The sequence below is a fragment of the Amphibalanus amphitrite genome, unplaced genomic scaffold (assembly GCF_019059575.1).
Source record: "Amphibalanus amphitrite isolate SeventyFive unplaced genomic scaffold, NRLGWU_Aamphi_draft 000003F_arrow, whole genome shotgun sequence".
In the NCBI taxonomy this organism is placed as follows: Eukaryota; Metazoa; Arthropoda; class Thecostraca; order Balanomorpha; family Balanidae; genus Amphibalanus; species Amphibalanus amphitrite.
The window spans coordinates 1,571,413-1,592,099 of NW_024881500.1; the positions used below are offsets into that span (position 1 = coordinate 1,571,413).

The 20,687-nt window shown below is 49.4% G+C and overlaps 1 protein-coding gene across 1 annotated transcript in view; it reads right to left on the reverse strand.

The window, feature by feature from the left end:
- The window catches only part of LOC122370418, a 65,085-nt gene that overhangs the window by 43,388 nt on the left and 1,010 nt on the right, over positions 1-20,687 (reverse strand). The window contains exons 3-29 of the mRNA XM_043346077.1: positions 18,323-18,512; positions 17,929-18,149; positions 17,344-17,518; positions 16,646-16,791; positions 16,312-16,428; positions 15,953-16,076; positions 14,956-15,042; positions 14,604-14,729; positions 14,089-14,198; positions 13,746-13,855; positions 13,387-13,522; positions 12,940-13,126; positions 12,486-12,618; positions 12,168-12,277; positions 11,783-11,895; positions 11,450-11,581; positions 10,448-10,712; positions 9,689-9,906; positions 9,183-9,345; positions 8,816-9,004; positions 8,439-8,589; positions 7,950-8,095; positions 7,504-7,682; positions 7,053-7,131; positions 6,761-6,898; positions 6,406-6,503; positions 5,889-6,047 (exon numbers count right to left, since the gene is read on the reverse strand). Of these exons, the coding sequence (XP_043202012.1) occupies positions 5,889-6,047; positions 6,406-6,503; positions 6,761-6,898; positions 7,053-7,131; positions 7,504-7,682; positions 7,950-8,095; positions 8,439-8,589; positions 8,816-9,004; positions 9,183-9,345; positions 9,689-9,906; positions 10,448-10,712; positions 11,450-11,581; positions 11,783-11,895; positions 12,168-12,277; positions 12,486-12,618; positions 12,940-13,126; positions 13,387-13,522; positions 13,746-13,855; positions 14,089-14,198; positions 14,604-14,729; positions 14,956-15,042; positions 15,953-16,076; positions 16,312-16,428; positions 16,646-16,791; positions 17,344-17,518; positions 17,929-18,149; positions 18,323-18,512 (4,002 nt within the window). The remainder of the gene's footprint in view (positions 1-5,888; positions 6,048-6,405; positions 6,504-6,760; positions 6,899-7,052; positions 7,132-7,503; positions 7,683-7,949; positions 8,096-8,438; positions 8,590-8,815; positions 9,005-9,182; positions 9,346-9,688; positions 9,907-10,447; positions 10,713-11,449; positions 11,582-11,782; positions 11,896-12,167; positions 12,278-12,485; positions 12,619-12,939; positions 13,127-13,386; positions 13,523-13,745; positions 13,856-14,088; positions 14,199-14,603; positions 14,730-14,955; positions 15,043-15,952; positions 16,077-16,311; positions 16,429-16,645; positions 16,792-17,343; positions 17,519-17,928; positions 18,150-18,322; positions 18,513-20,687) is intronic.

Consider the following 20,687-nt stretch of genomic DNA (forward strand, 5'->3'; position numbering starts at 1 on the left):
CCTACCCTACCCTCCCCTACCCTACCCTACCCTACCCTACCCTACCCTACCCTACCCTACCCTACCCTACCCTACCCTACTCCTACACTAACCTACCCTACCCTACCCTATCCTACCCTACCCTACCCTATCCTATCCTATCCTACCCTACCCTACCCTACCCTACCCAACCCTTTCACTACCCTACCCTACCCTTACACCACACTACCCTACCCTACCCTACCCTACCCTACCCTACCCCTACCCTACCCTACCCTACCCCTACACTACCCTACCCTACCCTACACTATACCACCGACAGTCCAGGTTTCAGCTAAATCGGCCCAGAAACGGCTGAGATATTGCAAAAACAAATTAATTGTATTTACTGGCGAATCCCCTTGGCGAGCGGTGCCCGGCGTCGGTATTCATTGCCAAAGGTCAACGACCTCCCGGCTCTGATTTCGCTCAGGTTTGCAAGCGAAGAAACTGAGCCTAAAGCACGTCATGCCCTCTGCTCGGCGCCGGTCGCGATTCTAATGCTTACCCCATGGCGCACATGAACACGCGCCACGGGCGCACCCCCGGCCACATCGTGCCCAAAATTTAATACGACCTGTTGAATTACGTGACCCACGAGTCGTGAAAATTTCACCCTAGTGCGTCAATCGACGGCGCCGCAATAGGCGTTTTTGGGAGTAACACCGACTGCGTAACCCCGACGGCGGCGTGGGCGGCGTGGGCGGACTTTTTAAGATTTATAATAGTAGACTAGAGGTACAGGTTTACGCGATAACTGTATGTTTTGATATGTATGATTAACGGATGCATTGGTTTGGGTGTAGAAACTTGCATTTTTATTGGTATGATTTTTGTAGAACTGGGTAACTGCTTTTAATTGAACTGTAAAGTATGATGGTGATGCATGCGAGTTGTTTGAGCCCTTTGTAAGTTAGGATGTTACTGAACGCAACCCTACCCTACCATACCCTACTCTACCCTACTACCTTACCCTACCCTACCCTACCCTACCCTACCCTACCCTACCCTACCCTACCTTACCCTACCCTACCCTACCCTAGTCCCCACCCTACCCTACCCTACCCTACCCTACCCTACCCTACACTACCCTACCCTTACACTACCCTACCCTACCCTTACCCTACCCTACCCTAACCTACCCTACCCTACCCTACCCTACCCTACCCCTACACTACCCTACCCTACCCTACCCTACCCTAGTCCCTACCCTACCCTACCCTACCCTACCCTACCCTACCCCACCCCACCCTACCCTACCCTACCCTACCCTACCCTACCCTACCCCTACACTACCCTACCCTTCCCTACCCTACCCCTACCCCTACCCCTACCCTACCCCTATATTGACCCTTTCACTACCCCTTTCAACTTTGACCTTTTCACTACCTTTTTTCTAATAGTAGACTAGAGGTACAGGTTTACGCGATAACTGTATGTTTTGATATGTATGATTAACGGATGCATTGGTTTGGGTGTAGAAACTTGCATTTTTATTGGTATGATTTTTGTAGAACTGGGTAACTGCTTTTAATTGAACTGTAAAGTATGATGGTGATGCATGCGAGTTGTTTGAGCCCTTTGTAAGTTAGGATGTTACTGAACGCAACCCTACCCTACCATACCCTACTCTACCCTACTACCTTACCCTACCCTACCCTACCCTACCCTACCCTACCCTACCCTACCCTACCTTACCCTACCCTACCCTACCCTAGTCCCCACCCTACCCTACCCTACCCTACCCTACCCTACCCTACACTACCCTACCCTTACACTACCCTACCCTACCCTTACCCTACCCTACCCTAACCTACCCTACCCTACCCTACCCTACCCTACCCCTACACTACCCTACCCTACCCTACCCTACCCTAGTCCCTACCCTACCCTACCCTACCCTACCCTACCCTACCCCACCCCACCCTACCCTACCCTACCCTACCCTACCCTACCCTACCCCTACACTACCCTACCCTTCCCTACCCTACCCCTACCCCTACCCCTACCCTACCCCTATATTGACCCTTTCACTACCCCTTTCAACTTTGACCTTTTCACTACCTTTTTTCTAATTGACCCTTTCAATTGACCCTTTCATTTCATAATTGACTTTTCACTAAATTGACCCTTTCACTACCCCTTTCAACCCTTTCACTACCCCTACCCTACCCTACCTGTAGGGTAGGGTAGGGTAGTGTAGGGGTAGGGTAGGGTAGGGTAGGGGTAGGGTAGGGTAGGGTAGGGTAGGGTAGGGTAGTGTGGTGTAAGGGTAGGGTAGGGTAGTGAAAGGGTTGGGTAGGGTAGGGTAGGGTAGGGTAGGATAGGATAGGATAGGGTAGGGTAGGGTAGGATAGGGTAGGGTAGGGTAGGTTAGTGTAGGAGTAGGGTAGGGTAGGGTAGGGTAGGGTAGGGTAGGGTAGGGTAGGGTAGGGTAGGGTAGGGTAGGGGAGGGTAGGGTAGGGTAGGGCAGGATAGGGTAGGAGTAGGGGTAGGGTAGGGTAGGGGATTGTAGGGTAGGGTAGTGGTAGGGCAGGGTAGGGTAGGGGTAGCGTAGGGTAGGGTAGGGTAGGGTAGGGTAGGGTAGGGGTAGAGGTAGGGTAGGGTAGGTAGGGTATACCTTACCACTACCCTACCCTACCCTACCTTACCACTACCCTACCCTACCCTCCCTACCCTACCTTACCTACCCTACCCTACCCTACCCTACCCTACCCTACCCTACCATACCCTACCCTACCCTTACACTACCCTACCCTACCCTACCCTACCCTACCCTACCCTACCCTACCCCTACCCTACCGTACAATACCCTACCCTACCCTACCCTACCCTACCCTTACACTACCCTACCCTACCCTACCCTACCCTACCCTACCCTTACCCTACCCTACCCCTACACTACCCTACACTACCCTACCCTACCATACCCTACCCTACCTTTGCACTACCCTACCCTACACTACCCTACCCCTACCCTACCGTACCCTACCCTACCCTAGCCTACCCTTACACTACCCTACCCTACCCTTACCCTACCCTACCCTACCCTACCCCTACCCCTACACTACCCTAACCTACCCTATCCTACCATACCCTACCCCTACCCTACCTACCCCTACACTACCCTACCCTACCCTACCCCGCCCTGCCCTGCCCTACCCTACCCTACCCTACCGCTACCCTACCCTACCCTTGCACTACCCTACCCTACCCTACCCTACCCTACCCTACCCTACCCTACCCCTACCCCTACCCTACCCTAACCCTACACTACCCTACCCTACCCTACCCTACCCTACCCTACCATACCCTACCCCTACCCTACCCTACCCCTAACCCTACACTACCCTACCCTACCCTACCCAACCCTACCCCTACCCTACCCTACCCTACCCCTACCCCTACCCTACCCTACCCTACACTACCACCGATAGTCCAAGTTTCAGCTAAATCGGCCCAGAAACGGCTGAGATATTGCAAAAACAAATTTATCGTATTTACTGGCGAATCCCCTTGGCGAGGGGTGCCCGGCGCTGGTATTCGTTGTCAAAGGTCAATGACCTTCCGGCTCTGATTATTTCCAGTCAGTTTTTAGGCGAACAACTGAGCCTAAAGCACGTGCCCTCTGCTCGGCGCCGGTCGCGGCCCCATCACGTGCACACCGCTGAACCCACCCTCTCAAGAATTTAATACGACAAATGAGTGCACGCGATCGACTTACAGCGAAAATTTCACCCCCGTAGCCCTTACCGTTCCCGAGCAATAGCCTGTTTTTGGCGATTCTAATGCTAACCCTATGGCGCACATGAGCACGCGCCACGGGCGCACCCCCGGCCGCATCGTGCCCAAAATTTATTACGACCTGTTCATTTACGTGACCCACGAGTGGTAAAAATTTCACCATCCTGCGTCAATCGACGGCACCGCAATAAGCGTTTTTGGGAGTAACCCCGACGGCGGCGTGGGCGTGGGCGGCGGCGGACTTTTTAAGATTTATAATAGTAGACTAGAGGTACAGGTTTACGCGATAACTGCATATGTTTTGATTTATGTTATGTTACGGGTGCATTAGTTTGGGTGATTGACTTGTATTTTAAGATGTATTATTTGGATAGATTTGGGTAGCTGTTTTTAATTAAACTGTAAGGGTTGGTGATAGGTGCGGGGTGTTCAAGTGTTTTGTATGGTAGTACCATACCCTACCCTACCCTACCCTACCCTACCCTACCCTACCCTACCCCTACACTACCCTACCCTACCCTAACCTACCCTACCCTACCCTACCCTACCCTACCCTACCCTACCCTACCCCTACACTACCCTACCCTACCCTACCCTACCCTACCCCTACACTACCCTACCCTACCCTACCCTACCATACCCTACCCTACCCTACCCTACCCTACCCTACCTACCCTACCCTACCCTACCCTACCCTACCCTACCCTACTCCAACCCTACCCTACCCCACCCTACCTTACCCTACCCTTACCCTACCCTACCCTACTCCTACCCTACCCTACCCTACCCTACCTTTACACTACCTTTACACTACCCTACCCTACCCTACCCTACCCTACCCTACCCTTACACTACCCTACCCTACCCTACCCTACCATACCCTACCCTTACACTACCCTACCCTACCCTACCCTACCCTACCCCTACCCTACTCCTACCCTACCCTACCCTACTCCTACACTAACCTACCCTACCCTACCCTACCCTTACACTACCCTACCCTACCCTACCCTACCCTACCCTACCCTACCCTACCCTACCCTACCATACCCTACCCTTACACTACCCTACCCTACCCTACCTTACCCTACCCTACCCTACCCTACCCTACCCTACCCTACCCTACCCTACCCTACCATACCCTACCCTACTGGCTACTACCCTAACCTACCCTACTATACCCTACCCTACCCTACCCTACCTAATTCTACCCTACCTAACTCTACCCTACCCTACGCTACCCTACCCTACCTTACCCTACCCTAGTCCCTACCCTACCCTACCCTACTACCCTACCCTACCCTACCCTACCCTAACCTTACCCTACCCTTACCCTACCCTACCCTACCCTACCCTACCCTACCCTACCCTACCCTACCCTACCCTACCCTACCCTACCCTACCCTAACCTACCCTACCCTACCCTACCCTACCCTACCCCTACCTTACCCTACCCTACCCTACCCTACCCCTACCCCTACACTACCCTACACTACACTACCCTAAACTACCACCGACAGTCCAAGTTTCAGCTAAATCGGCCCAGAAACGGCTGAGATATTGCAAAAACAAATTTATTGTATTTACTGGCGAATCCCCTTGGCGAGCGGTGCCTTGTGTCGGCCTTCGTTGTCTGATTATTTTCACTCAGGTTTTTAAGCGAACAACTGAGCCTAAAGCACGAGCGTTTTGCTCGGCGCCGACCGCGGCCCCACCACGTGCACACCGCTGAACCCACACCGTCGAAAATTGATTACGACAAATGAGTGCACGCGGTCGACTTGGCGTGAAAATTTCACCCCCGTAGCCCTTACCGTTCCCGAGCAATAGCCTGTTTTTGCCGATTCTAATGCTAACCCTATGGCGCACATGAGCACGCGCCACGGGCGCACCCCCGGCCGCATCGTGCCCAAAATTTAATACGACCTGTTGAATGACGTGACCCACGAGTCGTGAAAATTTCACCCTCCTGCATGAATCGACGGCGCCGCAATAAGCCTTTTTGGGAGTAACCGGCGGCGGACTTTTTAAGATTTATAAATAGTAGATTGTTATCAATATACATAAGACATATATTTAGTGACCTCGGAACCTCACCCACCCTCTCAGACAGGGTCGGTCATTACCTTGGGGTTCCAGAACTCTGTGGAGTTGTCTCGAATCATAAGGTCCGGTGGCCGACACGGAATGGACGACACCGTGAACTGCAGCTCGTAGCGCGTCTCCGAGAGGAAGTTGAACGCGTGCACGCTCATCGTGTACTCGCCCTTCTGGTTGTACACCCACTGGAATGACGCACAAGTAGTTGGGTGTTACGAGAAAGGATTTGGATTTGCTATTGCATCCGTTCTGTAACTACCGAATTTCGACACTAAAAAAGCAATAAGCAATTGGACTTATGAGTTATGCTGTTATTGCTGTTACGAAATGAGACCACTAGATGATTAGAGGTAACCTAACATAAAGTCAACAAATTGCCAGCGTATTTATGCAGTTGATGGACAGCCCGGCTATCCTACATAGATAAATGTTTCAAGTTCATGTATTTTGATGTTGAAAAGTGAGCTAATCGTCGGTTGCAGACTGCTAGAAAATGGTAGTAGAGAGATCTGTGATACCGCATCGGAAGAAGAATCCGCTTACCGTCATTGGCATGGGATTTTTTATCTCGTTACTGTAGATATAGGACCCATCGTCGTACTTATCGCTGCACGTGTCGCGGTCACCGAAGCCATGCAGCTCTGAAAAATACGGGCTTGCTGATGCGAATGGCGATCCCATGCGTGATTTTCAGTGACGTTTTAATCCTGTCTCCAGTGCTACTTACGTATATCAGTAATACTTCAGCTACTTTTAGTTACTCCGCAAGCCATGTAAATAAATTAAGACAATAAACTCAACGACAGACCTTCTTTATTATTATGGTTTTATCGAGGTATTATTTGTTTTACACGTAATCTTTAGACTGACGCTGAAATATGTCGATTTCTTCGCTTACTGGAGCCGTCGCCGGGGTTCCAGATGAGGCAGGCATATGTGCCGATCGAGGCCATGCGGATCTCGAACATCTTGGGTGATTTGGCCTCGGACACCATCAGGTAGTCGTCAATGATAATGTTCACCGCCGACTCCAGAACTGGAATAAAGAATTGGAACGGTGAGGCTAGATTAGACAATCGGAGATGACTGACGACCCTGAATCCAAATGAAATGGGCAGACATTCATGTATTTACGGTGCCAAGTGACAAGTAGAGGGTGTATTGCTATGTCCTGACACGTGTCACGTTACCTTTGACGGTCGTGTTGATGGGGGTAGACCTTCCCTGCAGCGGGTTCCAGCCGTACAGACTGACGGAGTACGTCCCCGGCTGAAGCAGTGCAAAGGGGTGATGATGAGCCTCTAATTCTTTGAGCAGGATCTAGTTAGCATATCGGTGGAAATGGAGACAGACTGAACACCTGTGTCCACACATCAAAAACCGTGGGGAGTTACGAAATTCAACTAGTCTTGAGCAGCTTTTCTGGCCTCAAATTAAAAAAAAAAACACACAAATTATGCAAAAGTCAATTTCATCCGTCGACGCGCTCAGCCAATCCCTAGCTAAAAAAAAAACAAAAAAAAAACATAGCTTAGTGGTCACCAGAGCAAAATGCATTTCCTTTATTTCTCGCCCTCTTGGGTATGTTTTCCATAACAGAAGAGCGGATATTTACGTCTTACAACGTAAGGGCTCGCTTACCTCTGGGAAAATGTAGTCGACGGGTGACGTTGAGGAGTTCGTGAGGAACGTCCCGTTGTCCATTTCCAGAATGTACTGGAACACCTTCCCCTGGGTCATGTTCAGGAAGAAGGACACATTTCTCTCGATCGGGAATGAGTTGTACTCGGGACCATGGCCAGTCGAATATATTTCGCCACCTGGGAAATGAAGAATTCAAGGTCACGTAATACTCACTTTCATCATATAAGCACCGACGCCTATAAATCATGGCTTTAGAAATGACAGGATGTTTGTGCCGTGGGCAACACATTTTGCATGGTATGAACTATGAAGTAAAGATAGAACCTGGGGTTGTGCGAATCGCCCAGGGTCTGTATAATATTTCAGGTCATTATTTTACTTGTAACCCTTTATTTATGATAACTCAATTGATCTTTGCTGTTGATCTTCGTTCAAACCCTCACCAATCGGCAGGAATGGAAGATAGTAGGCCGATGTTGTGAGGTTTTTGATCTCGGCCCACACGGGAACGCGATTCGTCATCGTGAACTCTGAAGCCAGGTTGAAGATACGGAGGGTGGCGCGGTACCCTCCTTCGCTATCGTATGTCCTGAAGAAAAATCCGGAGGATAAATTATCTGCATCGTTGATGGTGTGAACTTCAACTGTCCAATACAAATTTATACAATCGAATATGTATGGAATGTCCTCTTATACTGACTCAAATTTCTCTAAATGTACTGTGTAAAGAAGCATAGTTATGACTGAGTAAAAAGTGCTCGTATGCTCAGATAATTAGAATCATTTAATGACTAAAAAGTCGCCGAATATCGAAGCAAAAGTTGAATTATGTGCATATTCTAATGTAACATAGTTTTTTTTGTCAATGTATAAATAACCTCACAGCAAATCACGTTAGTGCCCATGGCTGGCTGACGCCACGCCCTCCATACCTGTTGAAGCCGATCTCGTAGATCTCGTCTGCCTCGCGCTCCTCGGGAATCTCCCACTCGAACACAAACCCGTCGCCAGTGTACAGCTCGGCAGAGGCCATGGTGGGCATCGGTACACCCGCCGGGAAGACCACCGTGAAATTGACGTCACCTGCGGGAAAACACCACCGTGAAATTGACGTCACCTGCGGGAAGGCATCGGTATTCGATATCAAGTTAATGATGGAAATGGTCAAGAAAGATATTGGACCACGGAATACAGTTGCTGACCAAGACGACTGACGGCAGGACGTTGAGACCAGAGACAGAGGATCACTCACCAGGAGGGGCGCGTTGTCCACCAGGTACTGACCACGGGTCAGGTAGAGGCTACTCACCGGGAATGGGCCAGAGGACGGGCGCGTTGTCCACCAGGTACCATTTGTCGGTGACAGCCCGTTGCACGTACAACGTGTGGCGGTACGTCTCCCGACCCCACTTGTTCTCTGCAGTGATGAGCACGTAGCGTGGTCCCGGGTCACCCAGCTTGTACCAGTAGATGTGCGACCAGCCGCCGTCTTCGATTACTGAAATGAAACCAGGACGTAGTGACTAGCGAGTCATGTACATGTACAATGCTTATTGAATTTACTTTGACATATTACCTGTTTATATGTGCTTAGTTTGCATGAGTTACAGAGTTTATCTGGAAAAACTTTTATTTTTATCATGCATGCACTTCGTTGCAACATCATCGCTGCTTACTGTCGGACTCCATAACCACTTTTTTGGCGCCCAGATGCGTCTCTCCGAAGTCGAACGTGATGGTGACAAAGCTTCCCGTCTTCATGTAGACGGTGGCGTTCGTCTTATTGTTGGTGGTCACGTGCTCCGGATCCAGAGTCACACGGAACCCGGTGATAGGGACCTGCCCCGGGTCGACGGGGAGCGTAGTCAGCGGACGGTATCCGAACGTCAATCGGTGGCTTTCGGTTGCCTCAGCTTTCTAAATAATTTGTCCAACACAACCCTGCTTGACCCAACATGACCCAACGTTGCGAGCCTGACCCAATCTACATTACCTCAACCTTACCCAGCCTGACCCTAACCTGACCCAATCTGACCAGGTTGGACCTTCTCTGATGCAACCTATTTCATCTTCACCTACCTCACCTAACCTGACCCGACCCGACCCAAGCCGACCTAACCTTCACCCGCCCCCACTGAGTACCGAGAAGCCCCACCAACCGGCTGATTCAGTCTGACCCTACCTGGACATCGATGGCCTGGCCGGCGCTCGTCTCGGACGAAATGTCGCCCGTGGTCACCACCCTGGCGAACGCCTGGTAGGCGCCCACCACGTCGTACGTGTGGTTGATGGTCAGCTGAACGGGGGACGATACGATGGCCCTCAGGTAGTGACGGGACCTCATCTCGCCGGATGAGCCCGCGTCGGCCAGCGAGCCGCCCTGGATTCCTATCTCCGGATCTGTCGAATAGCGGGTCAATGTAAGATAGATTGTGATTGCAATGATAAACTAATTAGCACAAAACTGAGGGTTAATTTATGTTAGGTCCAACCGGCTGGCCACTGCTGTATTACACATGATTGACCTTTGGCTGGATCTTTATTTTGTTTGTTTTGTTGGGTTAGGCCTTCTCGGTCCATTAAGACCATTTCAGAGCCGGGAGGATGATAGGATATAGGGGAGACATTGGTCTGGGCAGGCACCCTAGTGAGTCGCCGGGGCTGAGCCCGTCCAGAGGACAGGCCACCCAGCCCCAAGGTACTCACTGCACCCGGCTACGGGGTGCGCTCCCTCGGGAGCAGCGGTGCCGCTCCAAGGGAGCAGCCCGCATGAGATAAAGTTGCCCGTCCAGCCCGGAGGGGGGTTGCGGCGTGGAGGAGAAGGATTTCAGTTTCCTGAGGATAGAAGCATGGAACGGTGTGCTGGATCTTTATGCAATGATCTGTTGTCAATATTGATGTAAAGCGCTACAAAATAACGTTTTGTTGAATCTTTCCTTACCTTCGCCTTCGCCGGTGGGTCGCCATCCGATGACGGCTCCCTGGCTGATGTAGCCGATCACATCCCCGGGCTGTAGCCAGGTAGCCGTCTGCAGCCCCGACTCCACCAGCAGGTTACCGTAGCCCACGGCAGCTACCTCCTCGATTACCGAGTAGACGGCCGTGTAGCCGGGCCCCTCGGTAAGCGGCGAGCTGCTGTTTCCGTAAGCCGCCACCAGAGGCGCGGTGGTCGGCTGGGGCGAGACGGATGGCGACCGGCATACGGTCTGCCGGTGAGGCCATCAGGTCATGTTTGATTAGTAATCCGTGCGAGGATATTTTATATATAGCTATAGTTCGTTTTTTCTAAGTTCGACCCTCACTGTAAACGTCTCTTTGAACACAGCACGAGAATTGGAAGCTAAATTACTGAGAAAACTCGTTGGCGCACAATGATTTCGCAGACGATCAATTGTATCAAAATTATTTCTACCTGGCTTCTTTTTCCCCCACTCGCAGCTCGGTATTTGCAGCCTCACAGTCACAAGGATTGAGGTCTTGTCAGGAAGTGTAACTAAAGTAATTAATGAATCGCACGGCGCTTAACGTAACAGTGTATCATCGGTGTTAGAAACTTATTTTGAAAATATTAGTTCATATCTCCAATACAAAGTGCGCTAACCAGTTTTCTCAGTAATTCAGCTAGCCATTCTCGTGCTGTTTCCAAAAAGATATTTACAGTGAGGGTCGAACTTAAAAAACAAACTATAGTTAAAAATCAATGAAAATAAACCAGCTTGTGTTGTCGCAATATGTTTCTCGAGCTAACGTTTAACGTAACAAGCTAGCGTCCTTATTTGGCTCCAAAGCCGTCGCTCTCGCAACTTAAAATCAGCGAGACCGTTATAAAGAATTAACTTCTGTGTCTATGAAAACTCGCCATATGTAATGTATCCGGTGCGAGTTATCTGAAATTACCAGTGTCATCGATTTCCTTGTAAACACATGGAACTCACGTTAGCACACTGTCGCAGTGGCGTGTAGGCTCGCCGGCCTCGCAGGCCACTGTCTCCGGGTCGAGATCCGAGCAGAGCTCGCTGTCACAGGTGCCGGACGAATGGCAGAAGGTGCCGCCGCCGCACGTCGGTCGGAACACCTGCAGAATGCGTGCGAGAGATAACGACTCTTTATGTTTCACTCCAAAGTAAAAATAAATGCAGCGATAGTTCAAGCAATAAAAAAAGATACCGTCGAGCATCCAAATGGTAGTCATTCACAACTGCTGGCCAATTGGCCTGATTGAATACTTATTTACAGTGCATATGAAAGAGTAAGAATAAAGACATGTTTCACTTACCACAAGTTTTAGCGTCCCCTCCTTGACTGCATAATACTCGAAGCCTACCAATACCGACGGGCTAGTAACCCGGGCCCACGGCATGATGATGGTCGTCGCAGCGTATGACTCGCCTGCAAGCATGAACATATATCATATGTTTCTATTGATGTAAAACAAACAGGTGTAGAACACCTCAAGCAGCTCGTATTCTACAAGGTACAAGGTACAAGGTATGTAGAAGATTGACAACAAAGATAAGCCAAGCCAGCCACCTTGGCGAACCCACTGATAACATCATCGTTACGCTCTCATTGCGCTATGAGAGCAATGCGGGATGAATTGGATCTTTTAAGGTTGAATGGTTAAAATAAATGAATGTTAACTACGATCCCTGAGACATCACCTGTCTGTCCAGCCGGGGCCGCCTGTTCAGCTGCGGTGTCTACACTGGCTCCATCGCCAGCTGGGTTGCTGTGGAAACTGCTGTCCTTTGGAACAAAGCCGGTTCGGTCGCTGAAATAGGAGATGCAAAATAAATTATGCAGCTGTGGCCGGTCAAGTCCTCACACGACACACTCAACGAACGGCCTTTGTAAGGAATTAAGTGCTCAAAGTTCAGCATCGCCTAGTAACTGAACTACATCAGCAAAACGTATATTCCAAGATTCTTATAACACACATTTTCAGCACGTTATAAATACGAATTGGAATTGTTGCTCACAGGCTCCGTTTGCTCCTGTGTCCGGAGAGCAGCGGTGCTGAATGGTCGCCCAGGTGGAAACTGGGCGCGCCGGTCTTTAGGAGCGTGGTGGGATGCTGAGGCGGCGTCTGGCCCAGGCCGCGAACGTACGGCTCTGAGAATGACCACGCGCTGATTAGAATAAATACTCTGCTCTAGTCTAAAAAGAAAGTCATGTATCAATAACTCAGGCTATGTGGTAAACCATGCGCCAGTCATCTCAGACGAAGTTGTTGATTTACATACATGTGCAATATATAAATGCCTCCATTTATATGCGTTACATGTATGTAAATAATCATGCCACGGGATCTTGTAACCTAAGGTAGCTTTCGGTCATAAAAACAAAATAACGCTATTCGCCCAGAAACAGTCACCCTTTTGCCAATCAAAATGCTAAGAACGTTAACCCAATGAAATGCGTTCTATCACCCACCGGCTAGTGCGTAGGTCTCGCCGTCGGTGAAACCCTGGTCCATTTCGACTGTGAGGCTGAGCTGAGAGCCAGTGGTGAGCCAGAGCTGGCAGCTGATCTCGTCCCCCGGCTCAGTCAGGTCCGGACAGTCGAGCTCCAGCTGGCCGACCTCTTCACTCACCGTCACGGTGGTCTGATGGTATCGCGGCTGAGGGGAGGAGCATTGTCACGGACTATTGCACTGTGGTCGTGACAAAGTCATGAAGATGATGCTGTAGTTGTGAGAGGAGGAGCAGGAGGAGCAGAATCGTTATCGACACTCACTGAGTGCAGATAACGGCTGCGAGGAGGCTGGAATGGTACCTAGATATAGAGGGCAGGGGATTTTTCTTGGGTTTGAGAGACCTGAAAACCACATGACAGCTAAGGTCTGTTACTCTGCCGACTGCCCTGCAGGTTTATTCTTACCTTAGCCACTCCCGGTACATCGGTGAAGATGGCGGTGACCGTATAGGTGCCGGGCAATCGGTACTGGTAGGTGACTGTCGTAGCCTCATCGGCGGGCTTTGGCTTCGTGGCGTCAGAACCGTCACCGAAGTCGTATCTGCGGTTACGTGCGTGAGAAATGCGTCATTTAACGATTGAGAGACATGTTAGAAATAACTCATTTGCTCACCTGCATATAGATTATAATCGGCAAGGTTTTCACAAGTATACCTACCGAGAGATCGTTTCGAATGGAATTTCTTTTCTCATACCATAACAATTTTATCGTTATATTCATTTGCATATCAGCAGTTACAACTGCCAATTTCTTTTCGACTTACGAGATGAGAACCTGTTCACCGGATTCGAAGGCCGCCTGGAATGTGAACGGTGTGCCGACCGGCTGGACGTACTTCTCGACCACGTCCAAAGTGACGCCTTCAATGTCAGCCTGTCGGACGGAACGTTCGAGAGTCAGACATGCGGAAGGTATTGCTTACGTAGGACAGTCACTGTACACACAAAAATGTAATAAGTAATATGCCATCCGCGAACATGCTTACGTATTTATTCCAGGTCAGAACATTTCACCGTGAGAAGTTATTTCTGCAATCATCACGATGGAACATTCACCTACATTTGAATGCATGTGATAATAAAAAAGCAGTGCGTGTGTTGACTGACCTTGCCTCCTGTGCGATACACTTGCACGTACTCTCCTTCTCCGCCACACGTCTCACCGGAGCCGTCCGTACAGGGCACAGAGCACAGACTGGCGGATACCCGCTCAATGCCTGAAAGATGGGGTGGGGACACAATAAAATAGGACGTAATGCCACACGTCTCACCGGAGCCGTCCGTAAGGGCACAGAGCACAGGCTGGAGCATTAACCAACTGGATGGGGCATTAACCAACAATAATATCCGTGTTGAGACAGAGATCATTGGCCAATATTTTTGCGAAGTTTTTTTTTAATTTGTACCTTTATTCGCAACTAGCCGCTATGCAAGTTCAAGATAGTTGATCACAAAAGCCTTGATACGATAGTCTTTCATAATCGCTGCGTTAGATATGTAAAAAATGCCTCGAAACAAGCTATAATCACCCTAATTCAGCGGTCAGTGATGACCTGTAGAAACCATGATGTAATCTGAGCGCCTATAAACATGTACCTATTTAATGAAGCTGAGTTACTCACGCAAAACACTGCTACAGAGGCAGAACATTCCGTTCTTCACCCCTGCGTACATGAACTTGAGAGCCTGGCAGCGGATCTTGCAGATGTCGGGGCTTAGCTGGGTAGGTTCGTAGTCTCCGGGAGACACTGCAGTGAAATTGGACACATGTGAGATGTTGGTCAGCTTTTCGTGACTTTAAGACGTATGCGAGAAAAGTTCTAAAGTGAAACAAACAACGTTTATCACAGTTATCTTAAAAAGATACATATAACGGTTATTTAATTTAGCCTGGTTGAGCTGCGAATGAAACTACAATTCGCAGTACTGCAGGCAATATCCTGGATAAACTGTCAGCTCGCTATTTTCTCTTACCTCTGAAGTCTGGGTCGTTTGGGTAAGGGTCGTCTAGAAAACAGGCGCCCTCGGGATCGATTGTTGGTACCGCGTCGCCAACCAGCTCTGTAAGAACGAATGTAATTCACTCTTAAGGAATATCTACAAACAGGTTGCTGGCATATGCTGGATTAGGTAATACCTAACTATGCCTACATATTTGCTCAAGATGGTAAGCATATGCAACGGAAGAAACGCTGTTTATTTGCTTGTTACCATCATTAATTCGTACTTATTTCGGCACGGCCTAGCATGTGCTTGTAATACGTTTATAATTATTAATGCATTCTCATTTTACTAAGTTGCGATGTCCTCGTAGTAAAACTATTAATTCGTTTCTTCGGTTCATCAAAAATGTTTTGCTATTCAAACGCAGTGACGGTCGCACAGCCTGTGGTTTCCTGGCTCGCCCGAGGCCCGCCAGACGCCCGGATCAAGGTCAGCGATCACGTGACCGGTGTGAGGCCCAATCACGGCACTCGGCCATGAGTGCCGTGTCTGACCAGTGATCACGCCACTCGGCTGATCAGACACGGCCTCGGGCGGCAACAAGACGAGCCACCCAACAGACATAGTCAGTCTAAAAATGGTTTGTTTCTCACTGAATCGAGGCCGTACCGACCAGTAGTTTTCCTATTTGAATAAAGGATGGTCGTTATACCGCAAATAAACATCACTGAACCTATATTTAGCTCACCTGAGAACGAACACGAAAAGCTCATATTTAATGCAGGACCTAGCTTCAAAAAAAGGACTTCCTAGTCGTCTGGGATCGCCTCACCGTCATATTGTATTCATCCACCTTTGTGTGCTGTGGAGCTGATGTCCTTTCGAGGGTCGCGACAGGAAAAAAAAGTTATCCACAGCAGCATTGCTAACCTATAGCGAAAAATAGACATTTAGCGACGCCAAGCAAACGATTCATTTTAGCCACTGATCAAAAATACTATAGATATTTCACGTTTGGGTGTCTCACCGGGCTGCCACTCGCAGATGTATTTGTAGGTAGCCGTGCAGGCCACAGGCGAGAGAAGTTGATGATCCGATGAGCTCCCCAGGATAGCGCAGTCCTGGCCGCTGGGTGGCGTGTCCCACAGATCCTGACAACATGACACACATTACTGTAATGTAGTACAGCGACACAGCCAAAATAATAAGCGCTCAAGCAAATGGCCCATTTGGTAGATAGCTTGCAGGTTTGCATGAATTCGCCTAAATTCAATTGGCTGAATCTAAGTATTAGGCCGTTATGTGAATACTCAATAGGCTGAGTTGGGTTACGCCTTTAAATTACTTACATCATAACAGTCACCGACTCCTATATAAGGCACCTACCTCTCCCACGATTGTTCCGTCGTAGTTTTGCCACAGGCCTGTTTCGCTGTTGAGAGCTGGGCTGACCAGCCATTTGTATGAGCGTCGATTCCACAGATCAGTGGAAGCCAGTGCGATCTGTAGTTTTACAATAAGGTCAGCCACATCGCAGCAAAGCATTGGCTTAATTATCGCCGTTAAGTAACTCACACTCTATAACGAAAGAGCATACTCGTATATGATTTACAACCACTTGTGACTCATCGCACCTAATATTCGTGTGATGTTTTTGACAGCCTATCCGTACCCTTGCCCATTGCCCAGATTCTTAACGTCACCGATTTACACCACTAACCGCTGTATCTCGCGAGTCAATCTGTGCCAGAGAGGAGGCCAGCTTCGAGCAGGCCGCGCTGGCACCGGCATGGGTGGCAGTCGTTGGTGAGAAGTAGTAGCAGCGACCTCGCAGACGCAGAAACCCGGCAGGACAGTTGGCTGGATCTGCCAAACAGGGACATACACCATCATATCCCTAGAAATGGCGGAGAAGCCATGCCCTCTTGTTTCAGTACCTACCGACACTCTTAGTCTGGCTGCCTTAGATCCAAGTCTCATAACCTGCCGCACCATAAAATGCGGCTTTTATACGCCAAAGTACAGGTCTCGCGGGTTTTAGCGGTAGGTTATGCACTTAGAAAATTTAGTATACATCAGGCTATATCTTCGTTGTCTTAAGCTTTTAACTTTTAAGTGTTATGCGATCGACTTGTTGGATAACAAGCCGGCCATGATCGTGTAAAATGGCTTCATCGTAGATCGATTAGTTTCTGAGATATAACCGGAAAGGTAAAAGTGCAAAACCTACCGCTTAATCTCGCGAGACCTGTAGGTACCTGTCCGGTGGGGTTCCGCTAACATTCGCAGATCGAGTCGAAAGATAACGTAATAAAAAACGCTGAGTTTGCTCATTTTCTTGCATGCACCATAGACGTTGACGTAACATTAAAAAAGGCCATAACCTTCCTCTCGCATCATTGTCACCGTAGGTAGTACCTGACGAGTGGAGACACATGTAGCCATCCGCCTGGTCCGCGGTGCACGACCCGTCCGCCATCTCGTTAGTTTCCGTGTGCAGGGTGGTGCAGCCGAGGGTCGCTGACGCGCCCATTCCAGTGTCCCAGGGCAGCAGTGTTGGTGCCAGTCCGTCCGGGGAGGTGAACATGTTGTTCTGCAGGGGCACAATGCGATCTGTTATTCATACCAGCTTCTGGTAGGTAAATACTTAGGTACTAGCAGAAATAATTCGTTGATCTGGAGATATTTGAAATTGTAATATCAATTAAGTATATCAATATTTTCTCTCGATTTAAGTGTATATATTGTTAGTGATGTATATTTTAGTTACCACAATTTATTTAAGTTGACATCATGACTTTGGCGCATTCCGCTGGAATTTTTAGGGTTGTGAAATGGTTTGCAACGACACCGGGATTTTGCCTCTCGGAATGCACGGTCTGTATGCAGCAAATGGATATACAACTTTTTTGTGCATTTATTCCACATATACATTTATTCCACATTTTGTGCATTTATTCCACGTATACATTTTTACCGCTTAAAAAAGTCGCCGTTACCGACCTCGGAGAGGTCGCTGATGCCCGTCCAGAGCCTCTTGTTGTCGTCTCCGCGCCACTGCAGAAGGTTGGTGAGAAAACTCTCCTCCCTGAACTCTGCCAGCGCTCCTCCGACGGCTGCGCACCGCTTCTGCGCGTCCCTCTGGGACGTGCTGTGTCGATCCATGAAGTAGAGACACTCCGACGTCTGGCCGAAAGAGATGTACCCGGGCGGGCACAACGCTCCTGAAAAGGGGTTGTAGATCGCTAAATGATGCAAAATGATATCGTACGTTTTTTGGATTTTAATCACCCAACCCTTATAAAGCCAAACGTTCGGCCTGAAGACAGAAGCTTCGCAAATATTTGTGGATCATGACATAACGATTTTGTGTTTTACGTCTACAGTTATGCCTTACTGGGTTTGTGTAAGCAGATGAAGTGGTTCTCTTGGTCGCAGTCTGCCAGCACTAGCTGGCCGTCGGCCGCCATCTTGAGACAGGTGCCGGGGCTGTCACTGTCTGAGAGGGGACCTCTGCCGTCTGTCTCAGAGAAGAGCAGGAAGAAAGGCGACCCGTTGTCGGACGTGAATCGGTAGTCTCCCGGGTACTGCAACGGTAAAAATGACCACGAGTGAAAGCGACGTTGTGTGGGATAGGAGTGATGAAAAACTAAATAAAAAACTGTTCCATGTGATGCACAGAAAAAGAATATGCCAGGGACATGAATAAATCACAATTGGCATCAGGGGCGGCGCCACGGGTTTTCGATAGGGGGGGACGGGGACTGTAGCTGTCCGAAAATCCCAAAAGTAGATACTGATCGTGTATGCAAAAAAAGAAAAAACGAGGCACGTAACGCCGCGAAACTTGGCAAAGCCCAAAACACATCGAATGGTGCATCCCGTTTCCAAACTTATCCTAGGACACCTAAGATCGATCACCTTTTCAAGCATCCTTGCCTCTAAATCAAAATTTGCAGTCTTGCCAACTCAAAGCTGGTTTCCTACAAGCTGCGAATTGCTTAGTGATACTGGCCGCGTGGCCGAGTGGATTGGGTGTCCGGCTGGAAATCCGGAGGCGGGAAGTTCGCGACCGGCCGGTCAGTGTCGAGTAGCAGTGCCAACTATTCTTACGTTTCGTACTTTCAAATTTTCGATCTTACGTCTGGTCAGCTTCATGGCTTCACCATCATATAGTCATGGAGGAAAAGTGGGAATGTCTTCTGCTCTGACAAGTGCGCCAAAACTGCAATATAATTTCAGAATCATGACATCACCACCTGATCCATATGCAACGGGCAGGGTGCAGCTAATGGCTAGCCGTCAGTGGTCATGTCATTGGCGGTCACTCAAAAGGTCATGCTAGGTCATGGAAGGTCACCAGCCGTTCTTTGATCACACTTTCTGATGGATTTTACTTACCAAGAGCTTCGCGGGAAAAACGAGCGCATGCCGCATGCACCGTTGAAAAAGAATTGAGTGAAAGGGTCTCAGGTCTGGCGGCCTCTGCAGGTGAAATGCCCCAGGGTAGGATTCCGGTCCTTGTTGATTAACTTCGTCAAAAATGGCAGTAGAGCTGTGATGTCGGCACCATTGTGTTCGTCATGATCGAGCTGGCACGACCTGCATCGTTCTCATATTCACCCTCCAATCGTAACAACACAGCAAGGGGATTGGCAAATGGCGGGGCACCCTCTTTGGGAGGTAATGAAGGTCTCTGGAAACTTCATCCCTCATCTCTTTAGCATTAGTGGCTCTCCTTATGGAACAGGTTTCTTGACTGGTCTGTTTCACCCCAGAATTCAAAGACTAGTCAAGGTAAAACCGAGCGCACCACAGTAAGCACAATTTGATAAGCTGGTGTATCTCAGTTTCCATGTATAACCTTTCACGTATCACGTACCTAAAACACTTTCGTGCACTCATGCAAAAGCAACTGCCATGTTTCAACAGCTGGTAATGGCATTTTCACAGCCGCTGACGTAAGAAGGGGAGGGGGGGCTCGATTAGACCCCCAGCCGTTCGGCCGCCGACCGAACTTAGTTTTGCAGAAAAAAAAACGAGTGCTATCGAACCCCTTGACGAGAGGGAGCCGATGCTACCCAATTATAAGGTCTTGGGCTACTGCGTGCTTTTTTGGTCCTGCCTGTGATCTATCCGAACACTTCTCCCCACAAGTGCTGGGGTTAAATGGCATAGATTTCAAATGGCTCCTGCGGTAGAACTGCCATGCTTGAATTTGACTAATTAAGAATGGAAAATATCAATATAGTAACGGAAATCTATGGAATTTCAGTTAACTTGGTTTTGTCGGCATTGGGGTCTGGCAGTGGGGTGGGGAGGTAATAACCCTGCCTGGCGCCCCAAAGGGGGGGGGGGCACGATCCCCGAGGCCCTGCCGATCACCTTATAGGCATCACAGCTCCACACCTTTTGCAGATGGCCAGGACCCCCTGCGATGCATCCCAACAGCAATCTTTATTCAGAACCTGCCTTGATTAACCAACGATGCATTAAATGCGACGGATAACTTTACAATGCATTATTATCAACTATTGAACGGGCCTCGCCGATAGGGGGGTACTGTACCCCCCTAACTTTCGATAGCGGGGGACCTGTCCCTCCCGTCCCCCCCGGTGGCGCCGCCCATGATTGGCATGATGTAAATGTCGAAGGAACGCCCTCACCCTGAAGACGTTGGACATCGCTGGGGTTCACATAAGCCGAGCGCTAGTCTGTCCAATACAGCTTCTGGAAGGTAGGCTGTGCCGCCGCACTCCGAT